We start from the raw sequence: 16,283 nt of genomic DNA, 5'->3' as shown, positions 1-16,283 counted from the left end.
GGAGGGAGAGATAGAGAGAAGCATCAATTTGTTGTTCCACTTTTTTATGCATTCATTGGTTCATTCTTATATGTGCCCTACCCAGGGACTGAACCCACAACCTTGGTGTATTGGGACTATGCTCTAACCAACTGAGCTACCTGGCCAGGGCAGCTTTTCTCTTTTTTAATTAACATATTACATTATATTAGTTTCAAGTGTGTAACATAATGATTTGATATTTGTATATGTTGCAAAATGATCACCACAGTAAGTCTAGTTAACATTCATCAGCACACTGAGTTACATAATTTTTTTCTTGTGATGAGAAGTTTTAACATTTTCTCTCTTAGTAACTTTTAAATATGCCACCCAGTATTATTCACTATAATCACCATACTGTACATTACATCCCATGACTTATTTTATAACTGGAAGTTTGTACCTTTAGACTCCCTCCACCCCCAAGAGGAATTTACCCCCCCCCCCACCCCAGTGTTATCATTTTATTAATTCATTTATTAATGACATCCCATTCTTGTTTTTTGGATGTGTCGCTTTCTCTTCTTTCTAAGGGATTTCTTCTACGTGCAGAGGTTTGTTTTCTCAGAGATTTCTTTTCTTCCTGTTTGCTGTTTGGTTGTTTTTATCTATATCTTTCATGTCAGAGGCTTTCTTCAGAGATATGGTAATTCTTGGTTGCCTGATCATGATTACGACTTGAAAGGCTGATTAGAAGCTTGAACATGAGATGGCTGGCATGGCTGAGTGGTTGAGCGTTGACCCATGTACCAGGAGGTCATGGTTCGATTCCTGATCAGGGCACATGCCCGGGTTGCTGGCTTGATCCCCAGCAGAGGGCAAGTAGGAGGCAGCCAGTTGATGTTGACCTTGATGTTTCCATCCTCCTCTCCCTTTCCCTCTCTCTCTAAAATCAATAAAAACCTTTTTTTCCCCCTAAAGAACCTTGAGCATGAGCGAGGCTTATTGACTTTGAGTCTCCCTGTGGACAGACCTGAACAAGTTTTTTGTTGGGAAAACCCCTGATGTTAGTGCGATTAATCTTAAAACTCTACCTATGATCATGTTACTCTTCCGCTCAAAACACATTTATCGTTTCCCTCTGCCAACCTGATAGAATTCAGATTCCTTAAGTTAGCATTTTAAAGGTTTTCAGTGTCTCTCAAGTCTCCTTTAGTCTTTTCCTGCTACTTCTCACCGGGATCTTTGTGTTCCAATTAACCTAGAGTACTCGCTATTCCCAATCACATTTTACATGTTCCTCAAAGTCTTATATGCCATGTCATTACCATCTGTATTTATATATTTACACATTTATTTGTTTAATGTCTATTTCCCAAACTAGACTAGAAGCTCCACATTGTATGTTGATTTTAGTATTTAAAGCATTAGAATAATTACACTAACATCAACAAACCGGTATTATTTTAATCTGAACCAATGTTTGAGGCTAATCTTGAAAAGAGCTGGCAGATATCAACAATGGCTTCACATGGCTCTCAATAACACCACCCTCAGTGTTTACTCCACAGAAGCCACATGTGAACAAGGCCTTACTTTGGGCCTCATTATTATTCTACTTGCTGACAGTTCCAGTGTATTACGGTTTCTCCCCATAAGTCACTGCTGCTTTTCCTGTTCCTTTTCATCTTTTCCTTCACCTTCCTCTTGTTCTTGCCCCCCTTTCCTTCCTTTTTTTAAGTTTCACTATTTGACTACCGCCAGTGGGATGGTTCTCGTGCTTCACTGAGAAATCTGCCAATTCCCTTCTAAATTACACAATCTAATAGCCCATTTGTGGCCAAATTTGCGTCCCTGTCCAGGAGAGAGAACATACATCACTTTGATTCTGTCCTTACAAAATCCTTTGGTTCCTGGGTGAGACAACTATAGTATTTTTTTAAAAATATTTTTATTGACTTCAGAGAAGAAGGGAGAGGGAGAGAGAGACAGAAACATCAATGATGAGAGAGAATCATTGATTGGCTGCCTCCCGCACGCCGCCCCCCCCCCCCCCTCAGGAATTGAGCCTGCAACCCCAAAATGCACCCTGACAGGATCAAACCCGCAATCCTTCAGTCTGCAGGCCGACGCTTTATCCACTGAGCCAAACCGGCCAGGGCGAGAAAACTATAGTATTTAAAGGACGTTGAATTCTAACAACCTGGTTCTGGTTCTGTCACTCATTTTCTAGTGACCTCGATTAAGACACAACTTTTCTGGGCCTTTCTTCATAGGTAAAAATGGGGATAAATGTACTAGTCAATTAGTGATGAATAATAGGGTCACTAGGCCGCATTTAGGGTACATATGCAATTAGTATTCTTGGTCAGCACAAGTCAGTGACTTTTCTTCAGCAATGCTTTATCTCCTAGCTGCAAACTGTAAAGCACTGTATCAATTTTAAATATCATTATTATTAGACTAGGTGGGGTCCCTCGCCCTGGCCTGTGATCAGGGCGATCAGGGCTGACAGGGGTTGGGGGGATAGAGGGGGGAGGGGGAGGGGCTGCAGGATGGGGAGGGACCGCAGGAGGTTGGCTGTGGGAATACACTGATCACCAGGGGGGCAGCTCCTGTGTATTTTCCTGCTACTTCTCACCGGGATCTTTGTGTTCCAATTAACCTAGAGTACTCGCTATTCCCAATCACATTTTACATGTTCCTCAAAGTCTTATATGCCATGTCATTACCATCTGTATTTATATATTTACACATTTATTTGTTTAATGTCTATTTCCCAAACTAGACTAGAAGCTCCACATTGTATGTTGATTTTAGTATTTAAAGCATTAGAATAATTACACTAACATCAACAAACCGGTATTATTTTAATCTGAACCAATGTTTGAGGCTAATCTTGAAAAGAGCTGGCAGATATCAACAATGGCTTCACATAGCTCTCAATAACACCACCCTCAGGGGGCATTGAGCATCTGCCCCCTGGTGGTCACCGCGCATCATAGTGACCGGTCATTCGGTTGCTTAGGCTTTTATATATACAGATGCCCTTGCCTCCTTATTTTCTTGCAACTTCTTCTGTATCAATTTCCAGTCCCAGCTCAGGCCCACATATGGTTTTTTCCATTCTTAATGCTCAGACTGTATTAAACAACCTAGTATCATTCACTGTATTTAACTTACAATACCTCACAAATAATTTTTTATTTGTTCAGAAATGGCAAATATACCAGAAAACACAAAGTGTAGCTTCATGGTCTATTAAACAAAAACAAACAAACAAAAAAGCACCCTGCTACTCTAAATATAGGTAGTTCTTAATAAATATGAATTGTATCAGTTTTTAGTAACAACAGGGCAAAGCACTTTATTCAGGTTTTGTTTTCCTACTGTCATCTGAATTGAAGCCACTAAAAACTCATGACCATGTTATTGGAATAGGTACCTAAGAGGTTTCTATTTCTCTCATTTCTCCCCTTCAAATAGGTTCTCCACATCCCAGCCTGATCATTCATTTATTCATTCATGAAATATTTATAGAGGATTTATTAAATTGCTAAGTACAAAGCACAGACTAACTTGGGGAAAGATGTGAAAAAAATAGGTTATATTCACTGTTATAATGCTATACTGATGTGTAACAATTTTCGCTGTGTTGGTTTCCCATTGCCCATATTGTATATTCAGCTTCAAATTCCTTAACCTGGCATTTAAGATTATCCATAATTTGGCTTTAAAAGACCTAATATTTACTTACCACTCTTTATAACTAGATTTTTTATTTTTAAACATAAGCTTTTTTATTTTATTTATTTTACTGATTTTAGAGAAAGGGAGAGAGAGAGGTGAGAAACAGTGGCTGCCTCCTGCACTTGCCCCAACTGGGGATGGAATCCACAACCTGGGAATGTGACCTGACTGGGAATCAAACCTGCTACCTTTCGGCATACCAGACAATGCTGCAAACAACTGAGCCACACTGGCCAGGGCAACCAAATTTATTTTTAAGTTCCATAAAAATGTTTTGTATTTTCAGCTTTGGGGTTTTTGCTGAATTTGTTCAATCCCATTAAAATTCCCTCCCTAAGCTTTTGACCTATTCCAATTATCATCGTTCAAGATCTAGATGCAATGAGACTATACAGCCCTAACCGGTTCGGCTCAGTGGATAGAGCATCAGCCTGCGGACTGAAGGGTCGCAGGCTCAATTCCAGTCAAGGGCATATACTTTGGTTGCAGGTTCCCTGGCCCTGGTCGTGGTGCATGCAAGAGGCAATCAATTGATGTGTCTCTCTCACATCGATGTTTCTCTCTGTCTCTCCCTCTCCCTTCCACTCTCTCTAAAAATCAATGGAAAAATATCTTCAGGTGAGGATTAACAACAACAACAAAAAGACTATACACTAGCTTCCTCTCATAATTTCTTCTAAAAGGGATCTTTCTTCTAATTCCCCAAATAATTACTGCTTTTTCAAGTCACTTGACAATCTCTGAAGCTATTGCTTTTTTGTATTATTCTAGTCTTTTACTGTTATTTAATTTTTCATGTTTCATTTTATCTCGCTAACTAAATGTTAAACTATCAGAGGTGAGATTGTTTCTTGTTTATTCTTTTATTTATTTTTTTAAAGAGAGAGGGAGAGAGAAAAACATTGATTGGCAGATCCATCCACTCCTGCATTCATTGGTTCACCCCAACTTGTGCCCTGACTGGGGATGGAACATGGATGATGCTCCAACCAACTGAGCCATTTGGCCAGGGCCAGATTGTTTCTTGTTTAATGGTATTTTGGAAAAGATCTAGCAATCACTAGGAACACAAAATAAATGTTAACAAGATATTTAGATCTAAAAAGATTGATCCATAAGACCTAATATAAATGAAGAGATATACTATATTTATGAAGACTCATTTATAAAGATTGTCGTTGCCCCCAAATTAATCTATAAATGTAATGCAATTCCAAGAAAAACCCCTGCAGGGCAGAGGATACATTATAGTGAAGGAATCGACTAAAATAGAAAAAGAGGTCCTCGCTCCGATGGAGTTGATAGTCAGGTGGGCAGCCTGACATTATACAAATATGTAAAAATGCGTGTACAACTTGTGATAAATAATATGAAGGTGTAGACGGCTGAGCTGAGTAAGAAAAAAACGGAAGACCCAATTTAGACCGGGGGCAGGGGATCTGAGAATTCTATCAAAAGCCACACACAGTGTTTTTGTTTCCTGGGATGCGAGCTGCTAACCCCCCGGAGCTCCGCGCGGGTGCAGCCGCCGCGGCGGGGAGCTCTCGGCGCCCGGTCCCGGCTCCGGAGGGCCGCCGGCCGGGTGCTGCATCGCTGGGGTGAGGAGAGGTTCATCGCTGGACTTGGCGAGGTTTCCCTGTCTGTTCCGGCCGCTCTCTGCCCGATCCCCCGCTCGGCGGACAGTCTCCTGCCGCTACCACCGACGCCTGCTTCGGAGTTTTCTTTCTTCCCGCGCCCGCCAGCCTTGAACTTCACGGGGGCGGCTCCTCGGACGCCTCGCGGCCCGACCATCTGCCTTTGGCCACACGGCGCCCCCCTCCCCGGCCGGGCGGCGGCTGGGTTGGGGTGCGAACGGGCGAGGGTGCCCGGCGCTCCCCGCCCCTCGGTGGCCGTCCGCCCCACGCGAGCGCTCGGCGCGCGCTCCGGGCCGTCTGCGCCTGGCGCGCGCCGTCGCCCGCGCTCGCTCCCGCCCCTCCTCGCGCCCGCGGCGGCCGGACAGCGCGCGCCGCTGCCCGAGGCTTCAGGCCGCCCCCGTCGGCCCTCGCGGCGGCGCGCCCCGGCCCGGCCCGGCCCCGGCAGCCCACTCGGGCCGGCCGGCCCGCGGGTTCGCTCGCCCCGCCCTCCCCCCGGCCCGGCGTCGCAGCTGGGCGCTTGCGCGGGGCGCGTGGCCGTGGCCGGGGTCTCCGCCGCAGTCGGTGCCGCCGCGGCCGCCTCAGTCAGTCAGTCAGTCCCCAGCAATGGCGGAAGGAGGGGAGCGAGAGGAGCTGCTCTCGCCGCCGCCCGTCTCTCCGGCCAAGCGCCTGTGCTCCTGGCCCAGCCCGCGGGCTCACCACCCTCGCGGGTCGCCCGGGACGGCCGGTGGCGGGGCGGGGGGCGGCGGCGGCGGCGGCCTGCCCCCCGGGGCCCGCCCCCACCTGCAGCCCGAGTCCTTGCTGGACTGCGCCGCCAAGACGGTGGCGGAAAAGTGGGCGTACGAGCGGGTGGAGGAGCGCTTCGAGCGGATCCCGGAGCCCGTGCAGCGCCGCATCGTCTACTGGTCCTTCCCGCGGAACGAGCGGGAGATCTGCATGTACTCCAGCTTCCAGCACCGCGGCGGCCCCGGCGCCGGCGCGGCGGGCGGCGGCGCCGCGGGGGCTTCGCCGGCTGAGGAGGGGCCGCCGCCACCCCCCGGGGCCGCCGCTCCGGCCGGCTCCGCCTCCGGGGCCGCCGCGGCCGGCACGTCCCCCGGACTCGGCGCTGCGGCCGGAGCCGCCGGCGAGGGGCTGCCGTTCCGCCGGGGCATCCGGCTGCTGGACAGCGGCTCCGTGGAGAACGTGCTGCAAGTCGGTAGGTGCTCGCCGGGATGGTGTCTGGTCCCGGCCTCTTCCTCCGCAGGTGCCTTCTCCTCGCCCGAGCCCCGGCCCGGGCCCGCGGCTTTCGCCCAACTTCTGCTCCCTCCCCGCCCGGGAACGGACGACCCGCACCCAAACTTTTCTAGGCTTTTCGGTCAGGTCCGCCGCTGCGCTCGCCCCGCACCGGCCCGCCATCCCGGTTTCGTTTCCTTTGAAGAGCGAATAGGTCTCTTTTACTCTTCCATTCTACACCCACACCAAAGGCAGAAAGGACGGGGAGGAATGCCTTTTGGGATGTAATAATTTCTGGAATGCGTTCTTTTCTAATTTAAGCTTAGCGAGGAGGGAATTGTTAGTGGATCTGGAGCAAGTGGTCGTAATAGGGACTGTTTGAGGGACAGGCTGTCAGAGGCAGGTCTGTAGGCTTAGCAGATTGAAGCTGGGTATAATTAACTTTAACATTCGCGGGGGAGGGGAATCAACAAAATACAGCGCATTTCAGGCAATTTCAGTGTTCTTGCTTTAATATTTTTTCCTCCTGGACCAAATACCTGGGAGTCGAGGCTGCGGACTTAACAATAAGCGAAGATGGAACTGTGACAGCTTCGCTTCTCTGCACCCCCCACCCAAGGAGAAAAGCGCAGCACCATCCGGAGTGGGGGCGGGGTCCGTCTCCCTTGTCACATTGGGGTGAATCAAAAGCTGGTCACGTTGGGTTTTTCAGATGCGTCTCATTTAACAAATCTTCCTATTTGCTTTTTGTTTGTGGGAAAATGAAAAATGATTTGTTTTTTGTTGTTGTTGTCTTTTTTACTCCTTCGGCGCTTCTAGTCAGTTTGTTAATCTTATTAAATATAAAAATACAGTAGTTCTGATTTCTGGAATGGTTAGGAAGAAAGGGGGAAAATGACATTGTTTAACATTGACTTGCTATGTGGAAAATTAAAGCACTGATTTTTTTTTTTCTATTTGGATTATTAAAGCATTCTGGAAGTGCACATTATCTTAATGCATTTTATTGTACGATATATGCTCATATTTATTAAAAAAATATTGATTTTTGAAAAGAGTTGGAGAGAGGTTGTTTTTATTTTTATTTTTTTAAATATATCTTATTGATTTTTCACAGAGAGGAAGGGAGAGGGATAGAGAGTTGGGAACATCGATGAGAGAGAAACATTGATCAGCTGACTCCTGCACACCCCCTACTAGGGATGTGCCCGCAACCAAGGTACATGCCCTTGACCGGAATCGAACCTGAGACCTTTCAGTCCGCAGGCTGAGGCCCTATCCACTGAGCCAAACCGGTTAGGGCGAGAGGTTGTTTTTAGAATTAAGCACAGGAACACACATAAACTCCAAACATCTAGATCTCTTCTGCACGGGTAAAATTAACATATTTGATTTTTCTTTTTCTTTTTTTTTTGAAGAGTAGTACATTGTGGTGTTTCATATAAAGTAATCTATTTCTGGTTATTGAGAATCACTGAATCCTGTGTTTCTTTTTAAAACAACAGTATTCCACAATTTGTTTTGCAAATGTGAAATGTAAATTTATCCTGTGTCTGAATATAGTGACAGTGGATTGAGGAAGTTTTATTTGAAAAAGACTAGTCCTTTGTATATTTGTGTGTATTTTTTCTTCTTTTTTTTCTTTCTTTTTTATTTTGTGTGTATTTTTGAAAGAATGAATTGAGTAATAGATAATTAAGATGTATAGCTTTAACACTGAAATACTGAAACATGAACATGAATATAGGCATTTCTCTATTAGTCTGTAAACTTTTTTCTTAGATCAGTTAACTTTTAAGATTCTTGTTTACAATATTTTAAATTGAAATGTGTCAATTTAAGTGGTCATTTTATAGTAAGAGATGGATTTGAAAGAATTTTCCAACTTGAGGGGACAAATGAGGTAGAGGAAAAGTTTTAAAGAGGTATATTTTGAAAGTGACTATAATGTTAAGTTCTAAATGAAATCAGATTTTGTGGGTAATCCAGGTCATGTTTAAATCAGATATTTCTCTTTTATAATATGATAACATGCTTATTAGGGGTAATGAGGTTTTGTATGAGAGTTTTGGGGACCAGAGAAAAGACACATAAGATTTTGGATTTCATAGACGAAGGCAGGTAGAAGAATGAATTAATCACTTTTAGGTATGTAATACTATTTGAAAACCCTGAGCTATGTAATCTTTATTCTTCTGACCTTAATTTATGCTAATGAATGTGGAAGAAAGGATATGCCATTCTGTATCCTTATGAGTTCTGTATCAGGTATGAACCATCTTTTAATATGTAAAATTAGGGACTTATCCCTCATCTTTTAAATTTAAAATGTATGTGACTTAATCTAGAAGATAGATTTTATAAAAGTACTAGAGGCCTGGTGCATGAAATTCATGCATGGGTGTAGTCCCTAGGCCTGGCCGGTGATCAAAGCGTGAGCATCTGGTGTGGAAGAGCAGGTCCCAGCTGACCTCTGGGCCCTGGGCCGCATCTGGGCCCCTGGACCCCTGCATGCCCCCTCTGCCTGAGTCATGGTTCCCGAGTTCCCACGCGGAGAGGTGGTGAGTGCCGTCGGATGCCGCGGGCCGGGACTTAGCGTGGGCCTCTGGGCCACCCACTGGTGCTACATGGAAGCTGAGTGGATAGCACCCTCTCTCCCGGCTAGCCTCGCAGACCAGCTCCTCCACAAACACATAAGGAGCCCGACTGGCCCCTGCAGTCCCGGCTGCAGCCCGGCTCACTCAGAAGAGGCCGTGCAGGTGCTGGGTGGGCTCCTCATGGGTGCCCGGCACCTGAGCCCAGGGCTTCGGTGGCATGCAAGCCCTGGCGTCTCGGGAGAGGGTAGCAGGGGAAGTGAGAGGGAGCTTGGCAGACACCCCACATTCTCACTAAACCTCCATCCCCGTCACCGCTGCCCCCAGATAGTGGGTGAGAGGTTGCAGCCCCTCGCCCGTGAGCTGTGGGAGGTTGGTTGCTGCCACCCACCCCCAGTTCCTGTCCCAGCCTGGGGCCCAGCCCCCATCTAGCGATCAGGGTCTGTCGGCCTGCTGGTTGCTGTCTGCGGGGCGATGGGTCGGGGCTGGCCACCCCCTCCCCCTCTGGCTCCCACAGTGCCTGGGAGCCAGGTAGCGGCCCTGCCCCCCACTGCCACTGCTGGTCACCGTCTGCAGGGCTATCAGGCCCCACTCGCACTGCAGCCTGCTGCCAGTGCTGCATCACCGATGCCCGCCATGTTTTGTGCCGCCCTCTGGTGGTCAGTGCATGTCATAGTGAGCAGTTGAACTCCCAGTCTAGGGGACAATTTGCATATTAGGCTTTTATTATACAGGACTAGAGGCCCGGTGCACAAAAATTTGTGCACTTGGGGGGGAAGGGGGGCCCCTCAACCCGGCCTGTGTCCTCTCGCAGTCTGGGACCCATCGGGAGATAACGACCTGCTGGCTTAGGCCTGCTCCCGGGTGGCAGAGGGCAGGCCCAATCCCTAGGTGCAGCCCCTGGTCGGGCTCAGAGCAGGGCCGATTGAGGAGTTGGGGCACCGCCCCCTGTCATATACAGAGCAGGGCGATTGGGAGGTTGTGATTCCACCCTCAGTCACGCTCAGGGTAGGGCCGATTGGGGGGTTGGGGCACCATCCCCTGTCACACTCAAGGCAGGGTCGATGGGGAGGTTGAGGCGCAACCCCATCATGCACAGAGCAGGGCCAATCAGGGGGTTGGGGCATTTCCCCCTGTCACTCACAGAGCAGGGCCCATCAGGGGGGTTGGGGCTCTGTACCCTGTCATGCACAGAGCAGGGCCAATCAGGGGGTTGGGGCGCAGCCCCCTGTCATGCACAGAGCAGGGCCCATTAGGGGGTTGGGGCGCCGCCCTCTATCACCCACAGAGCAGGGCCGATCAGGGGGTTGGGGTGCCGCCACTCTCACACTCAGGGCAGGGCCAATGGGGAGGTTATGGCTCTACCCCATCACACACAGAGCAGGGCCCATGGGGGGGGCGGGTTGGGGCGCCGCACCCTGTCACACACAGAGCAGGGTCGATCAGGGGGTTTGGGCGCTGCCCCCTGTCACGCTGATCCCGGTGCCAGGAGGCCTCGCGGCTCCGCTGATCCCGGTGCTGGGAGGCATATTACCCTTTTACTATATAGGGTAGAGGCCTGGTGCATGGGTGGGTGCCGGCTGGTTTGCCCTGAAGGGTGTCCTGGATCAGGGTGGGGGTCCCCACTGGGGTGCCTGGCCAGCCTGGGTGAGGGGATGATGGCTGTTTGCAGCTGGTCACACATCCTTCAGGATGGGGGTCCCCACTGGGGTGCGTGGCCAGTCTGGGTGAGGAGCTGAGGGCTGTTTTCAGGCTGGGGGTGACTGAAGCTCCCAACTGCTCCTTTTTTTCTTTTTTTTTCTTTTTTATTCTGGGCCAGCTTTAGCTTTGAGGCTTGGCTCCAGCTCTTAGGCCTTCGCTGCTGAAAGTAGGTTTCTGGCCTTTGCTTACAATGTTGCGATCCTGCTGGCTGAAGCCCGGCAGGTTTCTGGGGTTTTGTTTAGCTTCTATGTTTGTTACATAGTTGCTTGCAGCTCAGAGGCCTGCAGCAGCAGGCGGGGAATATTGGAGTCTTCCGTCACTGAAGCAAGCAAGCCTCATGTTAGTTTCAAGCTGCCTGGCTGCCGGCCGCCATCTTGGCTGACAGTTAATTTGCATATTGCCCTGATTAGCTAATGGGAAGGGTAGCGGTCATATGCCAATTACCATGTTTCTCTTTTATTAGATAGGATAGGATTGCCAAAAGATGAGTGAGAAAGTAATTTAGAAAACAGAATAGTTATCATGTTCTTCAGTTTATAACTTCACTTCAGACTCAATTTAATTACTAATGAGTGGTGCTAATTAAAAATTCTACATATTTCCTTACTATTTCCAAGCCATAGTTATAACCTCAGAATTGGGAAGTTAGTGAAGACTGATGCTTTAGGAAGGAAGGGGAGAAAGGGTATTTCTATAACAACATTTTTTAAAAGAAAAGATTCCTAAAAGGGTTTAAATAAAGAAAACAGAAAGACCTTACAATAAAAACAAATAAGTAAATCTTAAAAATAAAAAAAAATGGCAAACACAAAACAAAAATTTTGAAGGAAAATGAATTAGACAATAAAAACTTTTTCAAAAAAAAAAAAAACTTTTTCAAAAAGGAGGTATATTAAATTCAGTAACTTGTCATTACTTAAAAAATAAATTTTTTTTTTTTTCAGAGAGGAAGGGAGAGGGAGAGAGATTGAAACATCAATGATGAGAATCATTGATCCGCTGCCTCCTGCACGCCTCCTGCTGGGGATCGAGCCCACAACCCAGGCATGTGCCCTTGACCGGAATTGAACCCAGGACCCTTCAGCCAGCAGGCCATGCTGTATCAACTGAGCCAAACTGGCTAAGGCACTTGTGATTATTTTTCACATGGAATGTGGTAATGGGACTCATGGACTGACTGAAAAGCAAGTACTCTGTAGAAAACATCAGATTTTTTAATCAGAATGAAAACTTTCCCAGCTTGATGTAAACAAATGAGAGAACTATATAGGTTGTTAAGCTCAAAGGATACATTTCTTTTACATAACAGTGTTGAATCAGAGGTATTATTCCTTTTGTTTTGTTTTTATTGTTCCTTTTTAAAGGGAACAGTTGTAAATTAGTCTTTTCATAGACATCTGTAATTTTGAAGCTGTGTGAATAGACTTAGAGCAGTGGTTCTCAACCTTCTGGCCCTTTAAATACAGTTCCTCATGTTGTGACCCAACCATAAAATTATTTTCGTTGCTACTTCATAACTGTAATGTTGCTACTGTTATGAATCGTAATGTAAATATCTGATATGCAGGATGGTCTTAGGCGATCCGTGTGAAAGGGTTGTTCGACCGCCAAAGGGGTTGCGACCCACAAGTTGAGAACCGCTTACTTAGAGTCTGATGATCTCTTAGTATTATGAAGGTAATAAAGTTCAGATGCTCTAAGCATCTGCATTTTTAAACTGTTTAAGAAGCCCATGGAAATAGCAATAGTATAAACATTGGGAAATATTAATTCAGAAGTCTGAAGATGGTACAAGAATGGGAAAACTATAATTTACTAATAATTTTAAAATGTGGACCCTTTTCCTGTCCATCATATTTTAAATTAATAATTTCCCTTTGTTTGCTAAAACTTAAAGGAGGTTTGTGTCTTTTCAAAGAAATATATACATTTTTCCTATTCATTCATGATTTTATTGGGAAGCCTGAAGAATTAATACATTCAGGAAAAGCCAGCCTGTTTTTATTTTGCTTAGATCTATCAACACCTGACAAACTGACATGACTGACAAGCTTCATCAACATACACTGATGTAGCAATATAAAATCCTTCTCCATGTTATGGTTTCCTGTGGTTAAAAAGTAATGTTGTTAATCTTTACTCTCACTCAATATTATATTACTGGAGGCCCTGTACCCTCTTACAATCGGGACCCCTTAGGGGATGTCGTACTGCCAGTTTCCGCCTAATCCCTGCAGGCCAGGCCGAGTGACCCCACCGGTACACAAATCCATGCACCAGGCCTCTAGTATGCATATAAGATCTTTGGTTAATCTCTTCCTGCCTTCCCCCCTCTCCCCTTCTCTCTGAGATTCATCAGTCTGTTCCATGTTTCCATGCCTGTATGTTAAGCATCTGCCCCCTGGTGGTCAGTGCATGTCATAGAGAATGGTCGAATGGTTGCTTAGGCTTTTATATGTATACTAGAGGCCCAGTGCACGAATTCGTGCATGGGTGGGGTTCCTTGAGGTGGCCTTTGGGATTCGGGCCCCAGCTTGTGCCCCCAGCCTCACAGCCCTGCAGCCCCACCTGGCACCCTGCTGTAGCCTGGCACCACCCCCTTACCTGCTCCACCATCCTGCCTGCAGGGCAATTGATTGGGGCCAGGCCACTGCCACTGGTCTCCGTCTGAGGGGCGATTGGTCGGGGCCAGGCCCACTACCCGGCTACCTCAGCACCTGGGAGCTGGGCAGCAGCCCCATCCCTCACTGCCACCGCTGGTCGCCATCTGCAGGATGATCAGTGGAGCGATCGGGCCCCCGCTCGCACCCGCCTTGGCCTGGTGCCGCCCACTCACCTGCTCCACTATCCTGCTGTGGTCCTGCTCTCGTTGGGGCCCATCGGGGCCAGCAGCGCTTTCACTACCACCCACTGCCAGTGCCATGTCACTGACGCCCGCCATGTTCCACGCCGCCCCCAGGTGGTCAGCGCACATCATAGCGAGTGGTTGAACTCCTGGTCGGACAATTTGCATATTAGGCTTTTATTATATAGGATAGATTGTAATCTGTATTATATATATTTGCATATATCTACCATATATATTATCACTAATATAATATCCTATATGAGAAAACCCTAGTATGCAAATCAACCAAACAGCAGAAGACCGGTCGCTATGATGCTCACTGACCACGAGGGGCAAACGCTCAATGCAGGAGCTCCCCCTGGTGGTCGTGCTCCCCCAGGGGGAGCGCCGTGCAGCCAGAAGCCGGGCTCACGGCTGGCGAGCATAGCAGCAGTGGTCGGAGCCTCTCCCGCCTCCGTTGCAGGTGGGCAGTAAGGAGCAAGGGGTCCTGAACTGTGAGAGCCCCGGACTGTGAGAGGGATGTCTGACTGCCAGCTTAGGCCCGATCCCCCCGAGATCGGGCCTAAGCTGGCAGTCAGACATCCCCGAGTGGTCCCAGACTGCGAGAGGGTGCAGGTTGGGCTGAGGGATTCCCCCCACCCCCCGCATGAATTTCGTGCATCAGCCCTCTAGTAGTATAACATAATCAGTCACATACATGCAGGGACTGTGCAGCAGGTAGTCTCAGATCCTTACTATGTCTGTTTCCTCAACTATAAATGGACAGAATGATGGTACCAATGGTAGTTTTGAGGATAAATGTAATGTATTTAGGACAGTGCTTAGCACTTATTAGGTACTATGTAAATATTTTCTATTATTATACCAAAATGGTTGAGTGTATTATGTGTTTGTTACCTTCTTCAACCTTCTTCGCAACTTCTGTATTATGAAGGTAATAGAGTTTCAATCTGACTTGTACTCTCATTGGCTATGTTAAAATTGATTTTGTAAAGGTCACCAGTGACCTAATAATTGCCAAACACAGTATCCTTTTTCTAGTCCTCATCCTTCATAACCTCTGTATAGAATTTTCTGTAGTCTACTGCACTTTCCTCTTGAAATACTTCCTAGATATTTGGTTTACTTCACAATTTTGGTTTTCTTTCTACCTTTCTTCTATCTTCTCTTACCCACAAAAGTAAGATGTACCTTCTTGCCCAAGCTTTCTAAGTTACCAACCTCATTTATTTCTATAGCTTCAATTACTTTATGTTCAATTTATGAACATAAAGTAGCATCATATAATGTAGTGGTTTAAATTTTGTTTAAAGCAATTCTGTTCATTTTCAAATGAAATCCTAAATGGTATTCCAGTTTTTCAGTAAAAAAATTTCAGCTGTTTTGGGTGTTGGAGTGGGGTTTAGGACTCTATCAGCTTGGCCATCATTTTCCCTTTGAATCCCTGATACACTTCCAAATAATCTTATATTGGAATTTGGGGTCAGGAGATCTGCTTTAATTTCTCATCTGTAAAAGTGTCAGGATTTTTGTGAGATTCTAAATAAATTAATATATGTGAAAACACTTATAAATGTTACTGTGCAAATAATATGACTGTTAAGTCTGCATCATTGTTTCTCCCTCTGGAATGCAAGATCAGCATGTATATTTGCCTGCTAGATATTTCTAAATGAATATCTTATTAGCTACTCAAAACAACATGTCTGACAAGGGATTGATGTCCAGACTATATAAAGAACTCTTAGAACTCAACAACAAAAAACTATGTGATTAAAAATGCCCCCCCCCCCCAAAATGGGCAAAGGATTTAAATAAATACTTCTACAAAGAAGATAAGCAAATGGATAATAAGCAAATGCAAAGATGCCTAACATCATTCATAATTAGGGAAATGCAACTCAAAACCACAATGGGATACCACTTCATACCCATTAATTAAGATGACTATTATAAAAAATACAAAATAACAACTGTTAGTGAGGATATGGAGAAATTGTAATCCTCGTGCATCACTAGTAGCTATATAAAATGGTGCTGCTGCTGTGGAAAATGGTATGGCAGTTCCTCAAAAAATTAAGCATAAAATTGACATATGATCCAGCAATTTCATTTCTCATTATATAACTAAAACAGTTGAAAGTAGGAACTCTAACAGATATTTGTACTCCCATGTTGATAGCAGCTTTAGTCACAACAGCCAGAACAACCTAGGTATCCATTACAGATAAATGAAATTTGGTGTATATATATATACAATGGAATATTATTCACCCTGAAAAAGGAAGGAAATCCTGATACATGCTACAACATGGATGAACCTTGAAGACTTTATGTTAAGTGAAGTAAGCCAGACACAAAAAGGCAAATATTATACTAGGGGCCCAGTGTACAAATTTGTGCACCTTGAAAGGAACTGTGGGCTGTGAGGCTATGATGGGCACAGAGGCGGGTCTCGGCCCACCCTCCATGACTCTGCCCAACCCCTCCCGCTGTGGCCCTGGTCTCCTGTCTGCCAGCAGCCCTGCTCCTGCCTCCATGGCTCCCATGTGCTGCCGCCGCCGGCCCCACTCGCACCCGCTGACA

General features: G+C 46.4%; 1 protein-coding gene across 1 annotated transcript in view; it reads left to right on the top strand.

Moving 5' to 3' along the window:
* Positions 1 to 5,948: 5,948 nt before the first annotated feature.
* ZSWIM5 (zinc finger SWIM-type containing 5) overlaps positions 5,949 to 16,283 on the top strand; it is a gene marked incomplete at its 5' end in the record, with an annotated part of 103,845 nt that continues 93,510 nt past the window's right edge. Inside the window, one exon of the mRNA XM_081085836.1 lies at positions 5,949 to 6,537. Coding sequence (XP_080941962.1) covers positions 5,949 to 6,537 — 589 coding nt within the window. The remainder of the gene's footprint in view (positions 6,538 to 16,283) is intronic.

This window comes from Myotis nattereri (genome assembly GCF_964212035.1).
Source record: "Myotis nattereri genome assembly, chromosome: 3".
Lineage (NCBI taxonomy): Eukaryota > Metazoa > Chordata > Mammalia > Chiroptera > Vespertilionidae > Myotis > Myotis nattereri.
This window is presented reverse-complemented; position numbering and strand designations above follow the sequence as displayed.